Source organism: Dama dama, chromosome 5, assembly GCF_033118175.1.
Source record: "Dama dama isolate Ldn47 chromosome 5, ASM3311817v1, whole genome shotgun sequence".
In the NCBI taxonomy this organism is placed as follows: domain Eukaryota; kingdom Metazoa; phylum Chordata; class Mammalia; order Artiodactyla; family Cervidae; genus Dama; species Dama dama.
In genome coordinates this window covers 19,401,126-19,416,716 of record NC_083685.1, presented here as the reverse complement: position 1 = coordinate 19,416,716, position 15,591 = coordinate 19,401,126, and the positions used below count along the sequence as shown (strand labels likewise).

Sequence of the window (15,591 nt, the reverse complement as noted above, 5' to 3'; positions counted from 1 at the left end):
TTTAAACAGAAACATACATAAAACAAGGTCATGGATCTGTCAGCTGACGAAAGTATGGTGACCCTAAGCTGGCAGGAACCTGTTCTTACAACTCTCCTAGGAGCAACGATTCAGCATCCACTAATTCAGGTCTGCAGAGACCTTACAGAACATAGCTATGGCAAATAACGAGAATTGACTGTATTTAGTTTTTGATACTTCGAGTTATAAAAAGCTGAGTTTGTAGACAGAATCATCTTCTTGCCTTGTGTCCACTGTCTCTATTTTTTCTTCCTGCATGCTTGCTTGAAAAGTAAAGTTTTATAGACTGAATCAAAAAAGAAGAAAGGAAACAGAAAAATCATCATAAGGTGCACACTGAGAGCAGGTTCCATGAGTATCAAAAACAGAAACTGATGCAGGAGACGGGACTCAAGGTCCACCCCTGGTGCAATCGCTCAAGGAAAGCCAGCAGGATAAAACGTTTCTGCCAACACCTGGCTCACCACCTTCCTACTGGACCTTAAACAGCTAAACACCCAATATCAGTTTTTAAAATTTATTTTGGGCTGTGTCAGGTCTTAGTCGTGGCACGCAGGATCTTTCGTTGTGGCTCGCGGGCTTCTCTAGTTATGGCACGTGGGCTCACTTCAGTTGTGGTACGCGGGCTTGGCTGCTCCAAGGCATGTGGGATCTTAATTTCGTGACCAGGGAACGAACCCATGTTCCCTGCATTGGAAGGTTGATTCCTAACCACCGAACCACCAGGTAAGTCCCTCCATATCATTTTTTAATTGCTCTGAAAACTAAGCAGCTTAAAGGGATCCACTCATGTCCAATGACTTTACTTACATCACCCCAAATTACCTTTCATCCTTTGTCACAGGCACACATACATTATAAAAGCCACCAGTTTCTTGGGTATTTGCTTGTGGTAGTAAATTTCCTTTGCCATTTATTTTCAATATTGCAGGATAAATTTATAATTTTTTCAAACTTTTAATTTTGTATTGGGGTATAGTCAATTAACAATATTGTGGCCATTTCAGGTGAACAGCTAAGGGACTAAGCCATACATATACATGTACCTCTTTGCCATTTATTTGTATTCTATATTATTTTGAAAAATCCTTCCATTATTTTAAACTGACCATTCAGTATGGTAAAGGACCTCAGTAAAAATTTCAAATTATTTCCCAATATCAAGACACACACAGAGTACCCAAAGTGACTAGGCTGACACACACATACTTATTTCCTACAAAGTCAGGCATATAAAAAGTACAACAGGCATACTCACTTTTTCTGTTAAAAGCGGGGCACTGTGAACAAGTATGCCTCCCTCTGGATACTGATAAGCACAGAAAAAAATAATCACTACTAAAAAAAAAAAGCCATTTCCAAAAGAAAAGCAACATAACAGCAAAATCAAAACAAATGCATCGAAACAGGGGCAGAGCTTTGCAACTTCTACATGTAGGAGAACCTGCTATCTCCAGGAACATCTAAAAACATTCTGAAAGAAAATAAATAAATAATGCCACAAACGACTGTGATTTTAAGTGGTTGTTAATGCAGATCTAACTTCTGCATTTATAAGGTTTTAAGCTATCATTAATACCTGAAGTAATGAGTTATCACTGTAAATCAGCAATTCAATTGTTTTGCATTTTTTATTGAGGGAAAATTCACATAACATAAAATTAACCATTAACCATTTTAAAGTGTACAACTGAGTGGCATTTAGTACATAACCAATGCTGTGCAACTGTTATTCTCTTTGGTTCCAGGACACTTCCATCACCCCAAAAGGAACCCTCCTATCATCAAGCAGTCACCCCCCATCCCCTACTCCTCCATTCCCTGACAACCACCATTCTTCTTTCTGTCTCTATGGATTCAGGTATTCTGAAAATTTCCTATGAATGGGATCATATGGTATTTGGCTTTTTGGGTCTGGCTTCTTTCATTCACCATAATGTTCCCAAGGTTCATCCACAGTTGCAGTAGGTGTCAGCGCTTCATTCCTTTCAAAGACTAGGTTATATTCCACATATGGATAGACCACATTGGATTTATCCATTCACTAGTTGATGGACATTTGCTCCTACCTTTTGGGTATTGTGTATAATGCTGTTGCTGTGAACATCTGTATATAATTATCTGTTTGAGTGCCTGTTTTCAATTATTTTGGTTATATACCTGGAAACTGGTGGGTCATATGGTAATTTTATGTTACATTTTGATGTCTTTTTAATACCATGATTTTTCCCTGTGTCAGTATACATTATCACCAATCTGTTTGCTAATCGGGGGTTCAGGATGGGGGACACATGTACACCCATGGTTGATTCATGTCAATGTGTGGCAAAAACCACTGCAATATTGTAAAGTAATTAGCCTCCAATTAAAATAAATTAATTTTTTTAAAAAAGGGGGAAAAAAAAGGGGAAAAGAGTCCAAGATTTGAAACTATATCTTAGGCCTTAAATACATTCAAAAAAATATTCATTTCATTAATTTAAAAAATTAAATAGAATTTAAATTATGTGCTTCTGGCTTAATATGCTAATTTCCAGTGGGGTTAAAATAAATGCTATAATTAAATCAAAACACTTTAATATGTTTATTGCTTTTTAAGTAGATACTATATTGTTACATTACCAAAACATCTGTACTCAAAGAATAAACAGATACTCATCCATATATTTAAAACAAATGAAAACAGTTCTACTTACCCACGTATAATATATTGCTTGTGTTTTACTATTGCTCACCAATTCTTTATTATTTGTTGGATTAAAAATTAGGTAGTTCTGAAATATAAAATATTAAAATATATTACATTATAATAAAAAATTTTCTGTCTCTCTCTGGTTAAGTTGGATGTTAAAATAAATAATATTTTGGGGACTTCCCTGGTGGTCCAGTGGTCAGGTCTCCATACTTCCACTGCAGGGGGCATGGGTTCAATCCCTGGTGGAGCAACTAAGATCCCACAAGCCAGGTGGTGTGGCCAAAAAATTAAATTAAATTAAATAATACTTTTAACTAAAATAAATAACTGAGTAGGAATATAAAACAGAAAACACATGGCATTTTATAAGCAATAGGAATATAACTGAAATACTGAGTGTGAAAATGAATGAACTCAAACGTGTTTCCTTTCTTATTTAGTCTTATTTACTATAATTCATCATCTATAAACTGGAACAAGCAAAAGTAAACCAGTATTCACTAATAACCTTTATTCTGTGTCCTTTTGGACAAAGGCTGCTGTGTACTCATTTCTAAATTTGACGGGGCCACAAGGGAACTTGGAATGAATACAAAATATTGGAAAGATTTTCTGATTCCTGCCAAGATGGTGAATAGCATGGGTTCCCAAAAGCCAACCCTGCGGATACTACAGAAGTGAAGGAAACCTGAAGTGCAGAACGACTAAACCAGTGAGGAAGCCCTGGGGACACTCACGTGCACGTCTCCAAACGGTACGTGTGCAGGAGGCGGGCGGCTGCAGTCTAACAGGAAGGCGTGCACGGGAGGCAGCTTTGAGAGATGGGCTCAAGAAATGCTTTATACGTTCCGCTCCTGCCCCTTCCACCCCATCACCGACTTCTTGCCCCTTGCTTGCTGCATCACTTCAGCAATGTGAGCTACCAAGGCTAACGTCTGAGGATCAATTTCAGGACAGCACAAAGGTCTGGGTGGGGTAAAGTCCTGGTGAAAGGAAGTACATGGACGAGGCTTCACAAAGGCTGAAAATCAGCCTCAGGTCACCTCAATCTCTGATTAGATGGAGGTGATTGCTTTGCCAAAGGCCCAAAAGAAGCAAAACTAAGTCTTCCTTGGAGAAAGTTACTAACATCCTGAGCCTCAAATTATTCCTATTCTTCTTAAAGTACAACATCAGGCATTCAGTGAAAAATAACCAGGCACATGAAAGAGTCATATGACTGAAAAGGAGGAAGACGAGTGGTCTACAGAAAGAGAATACCAGGTAATTTTTATGACTGAGTGTTCCACTGAATGCATGTACCACACCTTCTATATCCATTCATCTGTTGATGGACACTTAGGTGGCTCCCACATCTTGGTAATTGTAAATAATGCTACTTTGAACATTGGGGTGCATGTATCTTTGTGAATCAGTAATTTTTTTTCAGATATATGCCCAGGAGTGGAATTTCTGGGTCATATGGAAATTCTACTATTAGCTTTTTGAAAAACCTCTATATTGTTTTCCAATGGCTGCACCAATTTACATTCCCAGGTGTACACGGGTTCCCTTTGCTCCACACCCTCCCCAATATTTGCTATATGTGGCCTTTTTGATTATAGCCATTCTGATATGTGTGAGGAGATAGTTCATTGTGGTTTTGATTGGCATTTCCCTGATGATTAGCCACCAGATAACTCTATTTTTAAAAAGAATCAAATGGAACTTCTAGATCTGAAAAAAAAAAAAGCTTTAAAAACTCAAAATATGGTTTAACAGAAAATTAAATATAGTCAAATAAATAATTTGTTAGTAGAAAAGAAGCTACCAGGGAAGCCAAATTAACAGTAAAAAAAGGAAGATAAATTATAGGAGAAAAGGTCCAGAATGAAGCATAAAGACACAGAAGAACAGAAAAGAGAATAAAAGACCTATGGGACAAGCTGAAAAGGTCTAACTCACATATAGCTGGAGTCCCAGAAGGAGAGGAAAGAAAGAATGTGGCAGAAATAATGTTTGAAGAGACAATGGCCAGAGTTTTCCAAAACTGAGGAAACATGGCATCTCAAGTTCAAAAAACCCAAAGGATAAAGTTTTTTTAAAAACAACAACAACAACAACAACATATCCATACACGCATAGATACACCATCCATCAAAAAACTGCTGAAAACCACGAGAAAATCTTAAAAGCAGCCAGAGGTGCGGGAAAAGACACATAACTTTAAAAAAAAAATAGCAGTAAGATTGACAGTTGTGGGACTTCCCTGATGGTCCAGTAGTTAAGAATCCACCTATCAATGCAGGGGTCATGGGTTCAACCCCTGGTCCGGGAAGATTCCACATGCTAAGGAGCACCTAAGCCCTAGAGTCCGTGCTCTGCAATAAGAGAAGCCACCTCAATGAGAAGCTCTCGCACCACAACTGGAGAGGAGTCCCTGCTCAAAACTAGAGAAAGCCCGTAAGCAGCAACAAAGAGCCAGTATAGCCAAAAAAATTTTTTGTAATTTTTAAAAATAAAATCTATAAAAATGAAAAACTAAAAATGGGGAGATCCATTGGGAAGCTATTTTAAAAAAAAACAATGTCCATTTGATTGGGGATACCAGTGACCGTGGGCAGCACAGTTCTGTTAGAGCGGTGGGTGGGTGGAGGACAGATGGGAAGAGGGAAATATCCATCCACAGAGGATGGATAAATAAGTCCTGCAACACTCAAAGAGCAAGAAACAAAACAGCAGTGAAGGTGAATAGGAATTACAACTCAAGGATCGACATGGGCGATTCTCAGAATGCTGAGCAGATCAAACAATTATTCTGATTCCAAACACGTGCATGCTTGGCCGTTTAAGTCATGTCTGACTCTTTGCAGCCCCGTGGACTGTAGCCTGCCAGGCTCCTCTGTCCATGGGATTCTCCAGGCAAGACTATGGAGCGGGTGGCCATTTCCTACTCCAGGGGATCTTCCTGACCTCAGGCATTGAACCCATGGCTCCTGCAGCTGCTGCACTGGCAGGTGGATTCTTTACCACTGAGCCACCAGGGAAGACCCAGTCACAAAGATCGAAAGGTCAAAAACGGGTAAAATGAAAACAGATAGTATTGAGAGATACATATGTCACCGGAGAAAAGTATAAAGGAAAGCACAGGCATGAATAATACAAAATTTAGGATAATGGTTAACTTTTGGGAGCAAGACCGAGGATGAGATCAGGAAGGGGAACACAGGGGGCCTCTAGGGTTAAGGTAACGTTCTATTCCATGATCCTGTGATGAGCACACAGGTACATTTTATTTTCTTCTCTAAGATGTACACGTTTTGCATGTATGCCTTATTTAGCAACAAAACACAAAGAGGTCAAATATTGCCTGGAAAAAAAATAATAAAAAGGATATGAGATGAGGAAGTAGAGAAAGTAAGTGTAGACGGCGCTTCTGAGAAGTCTCCCTGTAAAGAGGAGCAGGGGGCATAGCTGGAAGGAGATGTGGGGTCAGAGCATTCTCTCAGGATCAGTGGTCCTAAAGCATGTTTATGTGTAGTAGAGGGAGGGGTGAGAGCTGCAGAAGGGCCTCAGGCAGCCAGGAACTAGTGCACTGGCCTTTCACTGCAGTCAGAGGGGAAAAGAGAAGATGGTGAGGTTGAAGGTGTGTGGCAGATTTACAGGGCTTCCCAGGTGGCTCAGTGGATAAAGGATCCACCTACAATGCAGGAGACACTGGTTTGATCCCTGGGTCAGCAAGATCCCCTGGAGGAGGGCATGGCAACCCACTCCAGTATTCTTGCCTAGAGAATCCCATGGACAGAGGAGCCTGGCAGGCTACATTCCACGGGGTTGCCAAGAGTCAGACATGACTGAAGCAACTTAGCGCACGTGCACACGCGCACACACACACACACACACACACACACGGCAGATTTGGGAGGGAGAACAGGCTGGTGTTTGTATCTGATGGCTTCCATTTTTCTCAGTGAAACAGGAGGGGTAGAGGTCATCAGCTGAGTGTGGGAGGCAGGGCAGTGGGAGATGGGAGGAGCAGCTATGAAACTGTTGTCTCTAGAAATGAAAACGACAGTCTACCAAAGCAGCCAGGCCAGGCTGAGAGCCCTCTTGAAAGTCTTGACTGAATTTTAAGTAAGATGAATCTGCTCAGTTGGTGGTTCTCATCAGCCACATTCATCCCTCTGGGGCATGGATCCAGAGGAGGCTGACGGTGGGACACACCCAGGACTTGGGGGAAGAAGGCCGGGAGTTTGTGCCGTGCTGTCCACAGTACTTCCTGAGGGGGTGGAGATATTCTATCACGTGTGTTGTCAACAAGGGTAGCCACCGGGTCCACGTGGATGACGAATGGTTGAAATGTGGCTAGTGAGACCAAGGAAATGAATGTATGCTTTTATTTTAACCAATTTAAATTAAAATAGCCATGTGTATTCAGCAAAGCTGCAGTATAGAAGTCAGTTGCATTTCTATACACTAGCGATGAACATTCTGAGAAAAAAAAATTAAGAAAACAATTCCACATAAAAAACATAAAAACATAAGCATAAAAAATACTCAGGAATAAATTTAGCCAAGGAAGTGAAAGCTTTGTACACTGAAAACTACAAAACACTGCTGAGACATAGACTTTTTGACACAGTTGGAGTGAGAGAAGGTGGGATGATTTGAGAAAGTACCATTGGAACATACATACTACAATATGTAAAATAGTTAGCCAGTGGGCATTTGCTATATGACTCAGAGAACCCAAAGCTGGTGCTCTGTGACAACCTAGAGGGTGGCGGGGGACGGACTGGGGTGTTCAAGAGTGGGGGCCATACATATACCTACAGCTGATTCATGTTCATGTATGGCAGAAACCATCACAATACTGTAATTATCCAAGTAAAAATAAAATACAACTAAAAAACCTGGTGAGATTTAAAAAAAAAAAAAAAAACACTGCTAAAAGAAATTAAAGATGATATAAATAAATAGGAAGACGTATTGTGCTCCTGGGTTGGAAGGCAATACTGTTAAGATGACAAATACTACCCAAAGGGATCTATAGATTCAGTGCAATCTCTATCAAAATCCCCCAAATATTTTTGGTATCTCATCCTAAATATCCAAGTGTGACTAGTAACTCTAAGAAGTAAGGAAATTTGGGACCTCCCTTGTGGTCCAGTGGTTAAGACTCCAGCTCACAATGCAGGGAGTCTGGGTTCAATCCCTCATCAGGGAACTAGATCCTGTTTGCTACAAGTAACAACTGGCACAGCCAAATAAAAAATTTTTTTTTTTAAGTAAGAATTTTTTTTTTTTTCTGGGTGCAGGGAGAATGTTGGCGGAGGGGGAGAAAGAGAGAAAATGGATATAAAACTGATAATGATGCGTGTCTGGCTGAGTCCAGTCACCCAGACCCCCTGCTTGGGTTCTAGTTCACACAAGCAACATACATCCTGACCATAGCGCCTGGCGCACAGTGCAGTATGTGCAGGTGAACAAAGGCTACGAGGTTGACTGAGATGGTACAGAGCAGCAGAGTCATCGGTCTTGGTGCCCTTGGCAAGTCGCCTCATGCAAATCAAGAATACTGATAGTTGCCCTATATGAAGAGTGGTTCAGAGCATGCTTTTAGAATAAGAAAAGCTGGGTGACTGTAGACCAATTATTTGATAATTAATAGCAGTAATATTAATTCCACAGTAACCTCTTTCTAGCATGTTGCATAGATTATGTGAGATACTGCATGCAAAGAACTTAGCAAAACCTGCACATAAGAAGAGATTTAAAATATTAGCTATTATCACCAAAAATAAACTAAGGACATGGATGCGTGCATAAGTTGCTGCAGTAAGTGTCCAACTCTTCGTGACCCCCATGGACTGTAGCCCATCAGGCTCCTCTGTCCACGGGATTCTCTGGGCAAGAATACGGGAGTGGGTTGCCACTTCTCCTCCAGGGGATCTTCCTGACCTAGGGATTGAACCTGCATCTCCTGTGTCTCCTGCATTGCAGGCGAAATCTTTACCATTGAGCCACCGGGGAAGCCCAAGAACACGGATAGGAGTTTTTTAAAAAACTCTAGTGCACCATAACTAAGCTCCAGCAAAACAAAAAGGAGTTTTGACCTGGCTCCAGGGTAACTTTAGGTGGATCTTTACAGGTTCAAATTGAACTCACCTGAAAACCATATTCCTTGGGGAGGTCAAGAGTGCATGCTGGCGTTTCTGCCGCTAACGTCCACTTCCAGATGCAAACTTTCTGTGAGCGAGAGCAGACAGAGGAGAGAAAGAAGGTTCCCGAACGCTGCTGAAGTCACCTACACCTCTCATGGTAACCCAGTGACTTCCGCTAACTGAGCAATGCACAGTGAGCTCGGCCTCAGGCAGGGAGCCCCTGACGGGAATCTGGTCACCCGTGCACCCAGAGAACCATAGATGCCGCATGGCCTGAGCAGAGCTGCTCACGGGGACACGTTTGACAGGCTGGCTGCCCCAACGGGCCCTGTACCTGGATTTCGGCATCTGAGATGGTTGCCAGATACTTAGCGTCGCGGGTGATGGCCATGGCCCTGATGCCGTTATCTTCTGGGCAGCTGTCAAATATCGTGTGCACAGGAATGCTGCAAAACACGATGTGGGACCCCCACTTCAGGAACAGGACAACTGTGGTCTAGCCACACTACGGAATGTCACTCTGTCACAAAAAAGGAGTGGGGCACTGGCACGGGCGACAACATGGATGAACCTTGAAAACATGGTGCTGAGGGAAAGGAGGCAGACACCAAAGGCTGTGCGTTGTATGATTCCACCTATATCAAATCTCCAGAATAGGCAGATTCATGGAGACCGATAGCAGATGTATGCTTGTTCCAGGGGGTTGTGGATGGACGGTGGGGGAGTGGGTTGTGACTGCTGACGGTTTCAGGGTTTCTTTTCGGGGAGAAGGAAATGTTTGAACCAGATAGAGACGATGCCTGCCCCCCACTGTGATTACATGCAAATGCCACCAAATTGTTTATTTTAAATGGTTACTCTTGAGACTTTCCTGGGGGTCCAGGGGTTAAAACTCTGAGCTTCCACTGCAGGGGCCACAGATTCAATCCCTAGTTGGGGAACTAAGATCTCACATGCTGCATGGTGTGGCAATAAATAAATAAATAATAAAATAAAGTGGTTACTTTTATGCTAGGTGAATTTTGGTGGTAGTGGTTTAGTCACCAAGTTGTGTCCAACTCTTTGCAACCTCATGGACTTGTAGTCCGCCAGGCTCCTCTGCCCATGGGATTCTCCAGGCAAGAATACTGGAGTGGCTTGCCATGCCTTTCTCCAGGGGATCTTCTCAACTTAGGGATCAAACCCCCATCTCCCGCGTTGCAGGCAGATTCTTATACTGACTGAGCCATACATGAATTCTGCCCTAATTTAAAACAAAAAACTCTAATCTGGCCCTTAACATTCCTCAGCCATAAAAATGAATGCTTTTGAGTCAGTTCTAATGAGGTGAATGAACCTAGAGCCTATTATAGAGTGAAGTCAAGAAAAAGAAAAACAAATATCATATATATTAACACATATACATGAAATCTAGAAAGATGGTACTGATGAACCTATTTGCAGGACAGCAATGGAGATGCAGACATAGAGAACAGACTTGTGGACAAGGAGGGCGGGAAGGAGAAGGTGGGATGAATGGAGAGACTAACATGGAAACATATACACTACCATATATAAAATAGATAGCTCATGGGAATTTGATGTATGACTTAGGGAACTCAAACCAGGGCCCTGTGACAACCTAGAGAGGTGGGAGGGGGAAGGAGGTGGGAGGGAGGTTCAAGAAGAAGGGGGCGTATGTATGTTTACGGCTGATGCATATATTGATATACAGCAGAAACCAAGACAATACTGTAAAGCAATCATCCTTCAGTTAAAAATAAACTAATTTTTTTAAAAAGCTCAGGGCAGTATGTAAATGTGCTATTTGTTCTCTGTCTGAGCACAAGTCACTCCTTTGTTATCAAGGGCCAATTCTGAGCCAGGAGTGAAGGATGAGAACATGAAACAAGCTGCCTCGGTCACCATCCCAGCTCTCAGGAAAGCGGCAACCTCCTCCAGAAGGGGGAGAATAAACAAACATAGGCTTTCTCCACAGCAGCTTAGCTGCACGTGTCAAAGTCTTCAATGCACAGATCCTAAGGGCCACCAGTTTCACTTCTACAACTTGTTTTTCCCCTAGAGAAATAATAGCAAAAGTAAACAGAGATAAATGCCAATTCATATTCATTGTGGCACGGCTTTCACAGCAAAAATTTGGAAACAACACAGATATCCATTGATATGGGGTTTATTTAACAAATAGCATGGTAAAACCATATAAAGAAAAAATATGTCACCTTCAAAAAGAATGAAGTAGATTTGAGAAAATGTCTAAAATCTTGTGAAAAAAGCAAATTGCAAAGCGGTATACGTAGCATCATCCTGAATGTGTGTGTGTGTGTGTGTGTGTGTGTACTTATAAGTAAAAAAAAATTCTGGAGGAATGAACTGCAAACTACATGGTGACTCCGGATATAGGCTTGGGTAAAGGGGGACTTTCATTTTTTTTTTTTAATTTCCACATGTTTGTATTATGTCACTGGCAACACTTTAGAACTGTATGAAGCAAAGCCTTAACACATGCAGAATTTAATTAGACAATATATGAATACCTGAGAGAGTCAAAGTAACAAAAGAAACAGTTGAAGAAATGATGGAAGTGAATTGTGATGTGGGGGAGGCCCTGACCTCCACTGGAAGAGCGGGTGGTAGGAAGACTTAATCCAGGTACATGGGCTGTGTGGATCCATGGTTTTTCTTTTCTATTACTTACTTATTTGGCTGCACCGGGTCTAATCTGCACCACGTGGGATCTTTGATATTTGTTGTGGCATGTGGGATCTTTAGTTACAGCACATGAATTCTTAAGTCTCAGCATGCTAGATATAGTTTCCTGATCAGGAACTGAACCCGGGCCCCAGGCATTGGGAGTCTTAGTCACTGGACTCTGGAGAAGTTCCCGCAGTTGGTTTTTCATAATGGAGACCTTAATGTAAACAGGCCTCAGTATGTCACATTGGTGTACCAATTGGCTGGAACTAAGTCCACGTGCTGGCTGAGGGCCTGTCTAGTTCTCTGTCACTTGAGAAATTTTATGCCACTGAGAAGCAGCCCCCAAAATTCCCTTGAGAAGGGAGTTCTAAAGTTGTTAGGAATGCCATACTGATGTCCTTTGTGGGCAAATGTATCTCATCTCTGGAGACAGAATTAAATGTAGAGAAGATGAGGTAGCCGGACCTGTGCTATTAACATCTGTGATAAGAGATTTTTTTTTTTAAAGGACTGAGTCATGTTTAAGAGAACTTAACATATCAGAGTCTCTGATATGTTAACAAACAGATTAATTTGTGATTCTAATTTACAGTCTGTAGTTGATTTAGACTTGTGATTTTAAATTCAAATTGTATTAGGTTTATAAACAATATTAGAACACTTAAGAGAACTTAAGACTTGCCACATTTATGTCTAGCTTATTGCCATATTTATGTCTAGTTTATTAGATTTATGAGAATTACTTAAGTACTAATGAAGGATTTATTTGTTAATCAGACTACTAAAGAACTTAAAGATGAAACTGAATATATTCCAATTCTAAATGCAGTTTAAAACACTTAAAAGGAGATAATAACAAAATTTGTGAGCCCAAACACTAATCAGAGCCCCCCTTATAGGCAACTGCAAAAACATGCTAGATTTGCAGAGTTAGGATTCAAGGTGAACTAATATCTCAAAGGAAGAAGTACGGTTTATCACTTTAATAAATGAATATTAATTCTAACACCAAATATCCTTTCCGGGTTCCCCGAGTCATCATTTGCAATATCGTAAAACTCATTATCAATGAATCATTTGCATTGTTAACCAGAGACACACTTTACTTTGCAGTTAAAAAAAAAATTACTGCAGAGTCACCCCCAGTCTAATGGGGGAGACAGTTCTATAAACAAGTAAAAAGCAAAGGATAAACACAGTTTGAAAGGAGGCCAGCTCTGCCTGGGCCAGGGAAGCTGTCGGCAAAGGGTTGAGAGAAGAGACACAAGTGAGAGGCCCGCCCTTCCTGCCTCAGGACAGCTTTGTCATTACTCGCAGCTGAAAAGCATGTCATTGCTACAGGTGACCGCTAGGCACACAGACAGGAATTTCACTTCGTGGCAGAAGTGTTTGCGTGGGGAGTGTGTGAGGTGCGAATCCCCTGCAACAAGGGCTGAATTGGCAATGAGCAGTCCCTGGAGGGTTCTCAGCAGGGGAGCAGAACCATCGGATTTTGCATTTGGCTCAAAGATCAAGCTCAAAATGTTGTGGAGAGGGACTGCCTTGGTGATACAGTGGTTAAGACTCTACACTTCCAAAGCAGGGAGTGTGGGTTGGATCCCTGGTCAGGGAACTAAGATCCCACATACCACATGGCCAAAAATATAAATTAAATAAGATCATTTTTAAAAAAAAGTTGTGGAGGAAAACCATACGATGCTGTTGGCCACACATATGTATTTAATACAACAGCAAATATTCTGGAACTAAATGCTCCAAGTTGACTAGAGGACTAGGATTGGAGATGGTGGCCAAAGGAGACTAGCTTCCAATTAAAATGTATTAAAGTAATTTAAAAAAATCAACAGATGAATGGATAAACAGAATGTATATTCATGCAATGGAATCTTAAACAGATATAAAAAGGAGTGGAATACTGATTCATGCTACAACATGGAAGAATTTGGAAAATATTATGCTAAGTGAAAGAAGCCAGACACAAAAGCCACATATTGTATGACTCTATTAACATGAGATGTCCAGAACAGGCAAATCTACAAAGATAGAAAGCAGATGAGAGGCTACCAGAGGCTGAGGGGAGGGAGAGTGAGGAATTCATTCCTTCAGGTTTTCTGGTTGGGTGGTGCAAGTGTTCTGCAAATGGTGGTGATGATTGCTTAACATTGTGAATGTAATTAATGCCAGGGAATTGTACGTGTAAAAGTAGTTCAGGAGCTTCTCCGGTGGTCCAGTGGTTAAGATTCCATGCTTCCACTGCAGGGGCGAGGGTTCGATTCGTGGTTGGAGAAGTGGGTTCGATTCGTGGTTGGAGAAGTTCCACGTGCCACACAGTGTGGCCAAAAGTAAATAACTAAAAGAAAAAGTGGTTCAGTGCCATGAAGGCAGGGTGGGGGTGGGGGGTTGAAGAGTGAAACTGCAAGGGGAGCAGGGGAAATCCATCAGGAGGCTGTTGCAGCGGCCCAAGCAGGAGAGGATGGACAGAGGCTGAGGTTATTTGGAGGTGAAGGCACAGGACTTTTGGACATTTTGGCAGGGGAGGCCCATGGGACTGGCAGATGGAACGCCCTCCAGCAGCGCCCCCTCAGCAAACACAGGAAACACTGAGAAAGATGGTCTGGTTTCAAGCGCTAGGTGTGCTCCTGCCCAGCTGGAGAACATCACCAACAGCACCCGCATCCCCTCGTGCCACAGCTAAGGAACGGCTAGAGGAGGATAAGGCTGAGAAGAATCTGAGAGGGAACAGACAGCACTGGGCGGAGAACCAGGGGATGTGGTGTCAGAGGAGCCAAGGGAAGTAAAGGGTGTTGAAAGCCACTGAGAGGTCAAGTGAGGTAAGGACTGCGGCTAGGTAACACGGCCCTATAGATGCCACGGGTCACCTGGAGGAGGGAAGTTCCTGTGCCCAGAAATTCAACATAACTTCTTCCTAACCTTCCTCTCCACCTGGACTGTCTAACCCACCTCACCTCTCCCCAACCCACCCTCCACACCCAATCAAGCCCTTACAATCTTGTCAATGAAACTGACACTGCCCTCTGTCTCTAGGACCGGGAATTACGAAAGGACACACATCTGTGAGCATCTATCCTGGGCCGGGTACTGTGCTCTGGATCTTCATAACAATCCCGTAAGGTAAGTAGCATAGGTCAGATGGTGCGCCCCTCAAAATTCATTCCACCCAGAACCTCAGAATGTGACCTTACATGGAATCAGAGTCTCTGCAGGTCTAAATAATTAAGAATGAGGCCTTACTGGCTTAGGGAGAACCCTAAACCCAACAACTGGTGTCTTTAGAGGAGAAAAGACTTTACAGAGAGATACAGAGAGGAAAATGCCACATGAAGCAGAGGCTGGAGGGACATGTCTACAGGTCAAGGGTCACCAAGGATGCCAGTGACTACCTGAAGCCAGGAGGGGAGCATGGGACAGATTCTCTCTCAGGGCCCCGAGGAGCTCCCTGCAGACACCCTGACTTCAGATGTCTGGCCTTGCAAACAATGAGAGAATAAATTTCTGTAATTTATGCCACCTAGTTGGGGGTAATTTTTTTTTGTATATATATTTATTTATTTTACTGTGCCAGATCTTTTAGCTGCAGCATGTGGGATCTAGTTCCCTGACCAGGAATCAAATCCCAAGCCCCCTGTATTGGTAGTGCAGAGTCTTAGCCACTGGATCACCAGGAAAGTCCCTGGAGGTAACTTCTCACAGCAGCCCAGGGAAACAAAGACGGTACGATTAGCCTTCTCTTTTTTTTTTTTTGCAGATGGTGAAAGTCACACAACTTCTCTGGGCCTCCCAGCTGGGTGAGTGTGAACTGGCCTCCCCTCAGGCCAGTGTACCTGGTAGCGTCAGTCGCTCAGTTGTGTCCGACTCTTTGCGACCCCATGGGCTGTAGCCTGCCAGCTTGTCTGTCCATAGAATTCTCCAGGCAAGAATACTGGAGTGGATAGCCATTCCCTTCTCCAGAGGATCTTTCTGACCAAGGGATCGAACACAGGTCTCATGCATTGCAGGCAGATTCTTTACCATCTGAGC

The 15,591-nt window shown here is 42.4% G+C and overlaps 1 protein-coding gene across 1 annotated transcript in view; it reads right to left on the bottom strand.

Moving 5' to 3' along the window:
- Positions 1-15,591, bottom strand: part of CFAP251 (cilia and flagella associated protein 251) — a 70,544-nt gene that overhangs the window by 43,270 nt on the left and 11,683 nt on the right. The window contains exons 7-10 of the mRNA XM_061140700.1: positions 9,194-9,305; positions 8,864-8,944; positions 2,718-2,795; positions 1,280-1,330 (exon numbers count right to left, since the gene is read on the bottom strand). Of these exons, the coding sequence (XP_060996683.1) occupies positions 1,280-1,330; positions 2,718-2,795; positions 8,864-8,944; positions 9,194-9,305 (322 nt within the window). The remainder of the gene's footprint in view (positions 1-1,279; positions 1,331-2,717; positions 2,796-8,863; positions 8,945-9,193; positions 9,306-15,591) is intronic.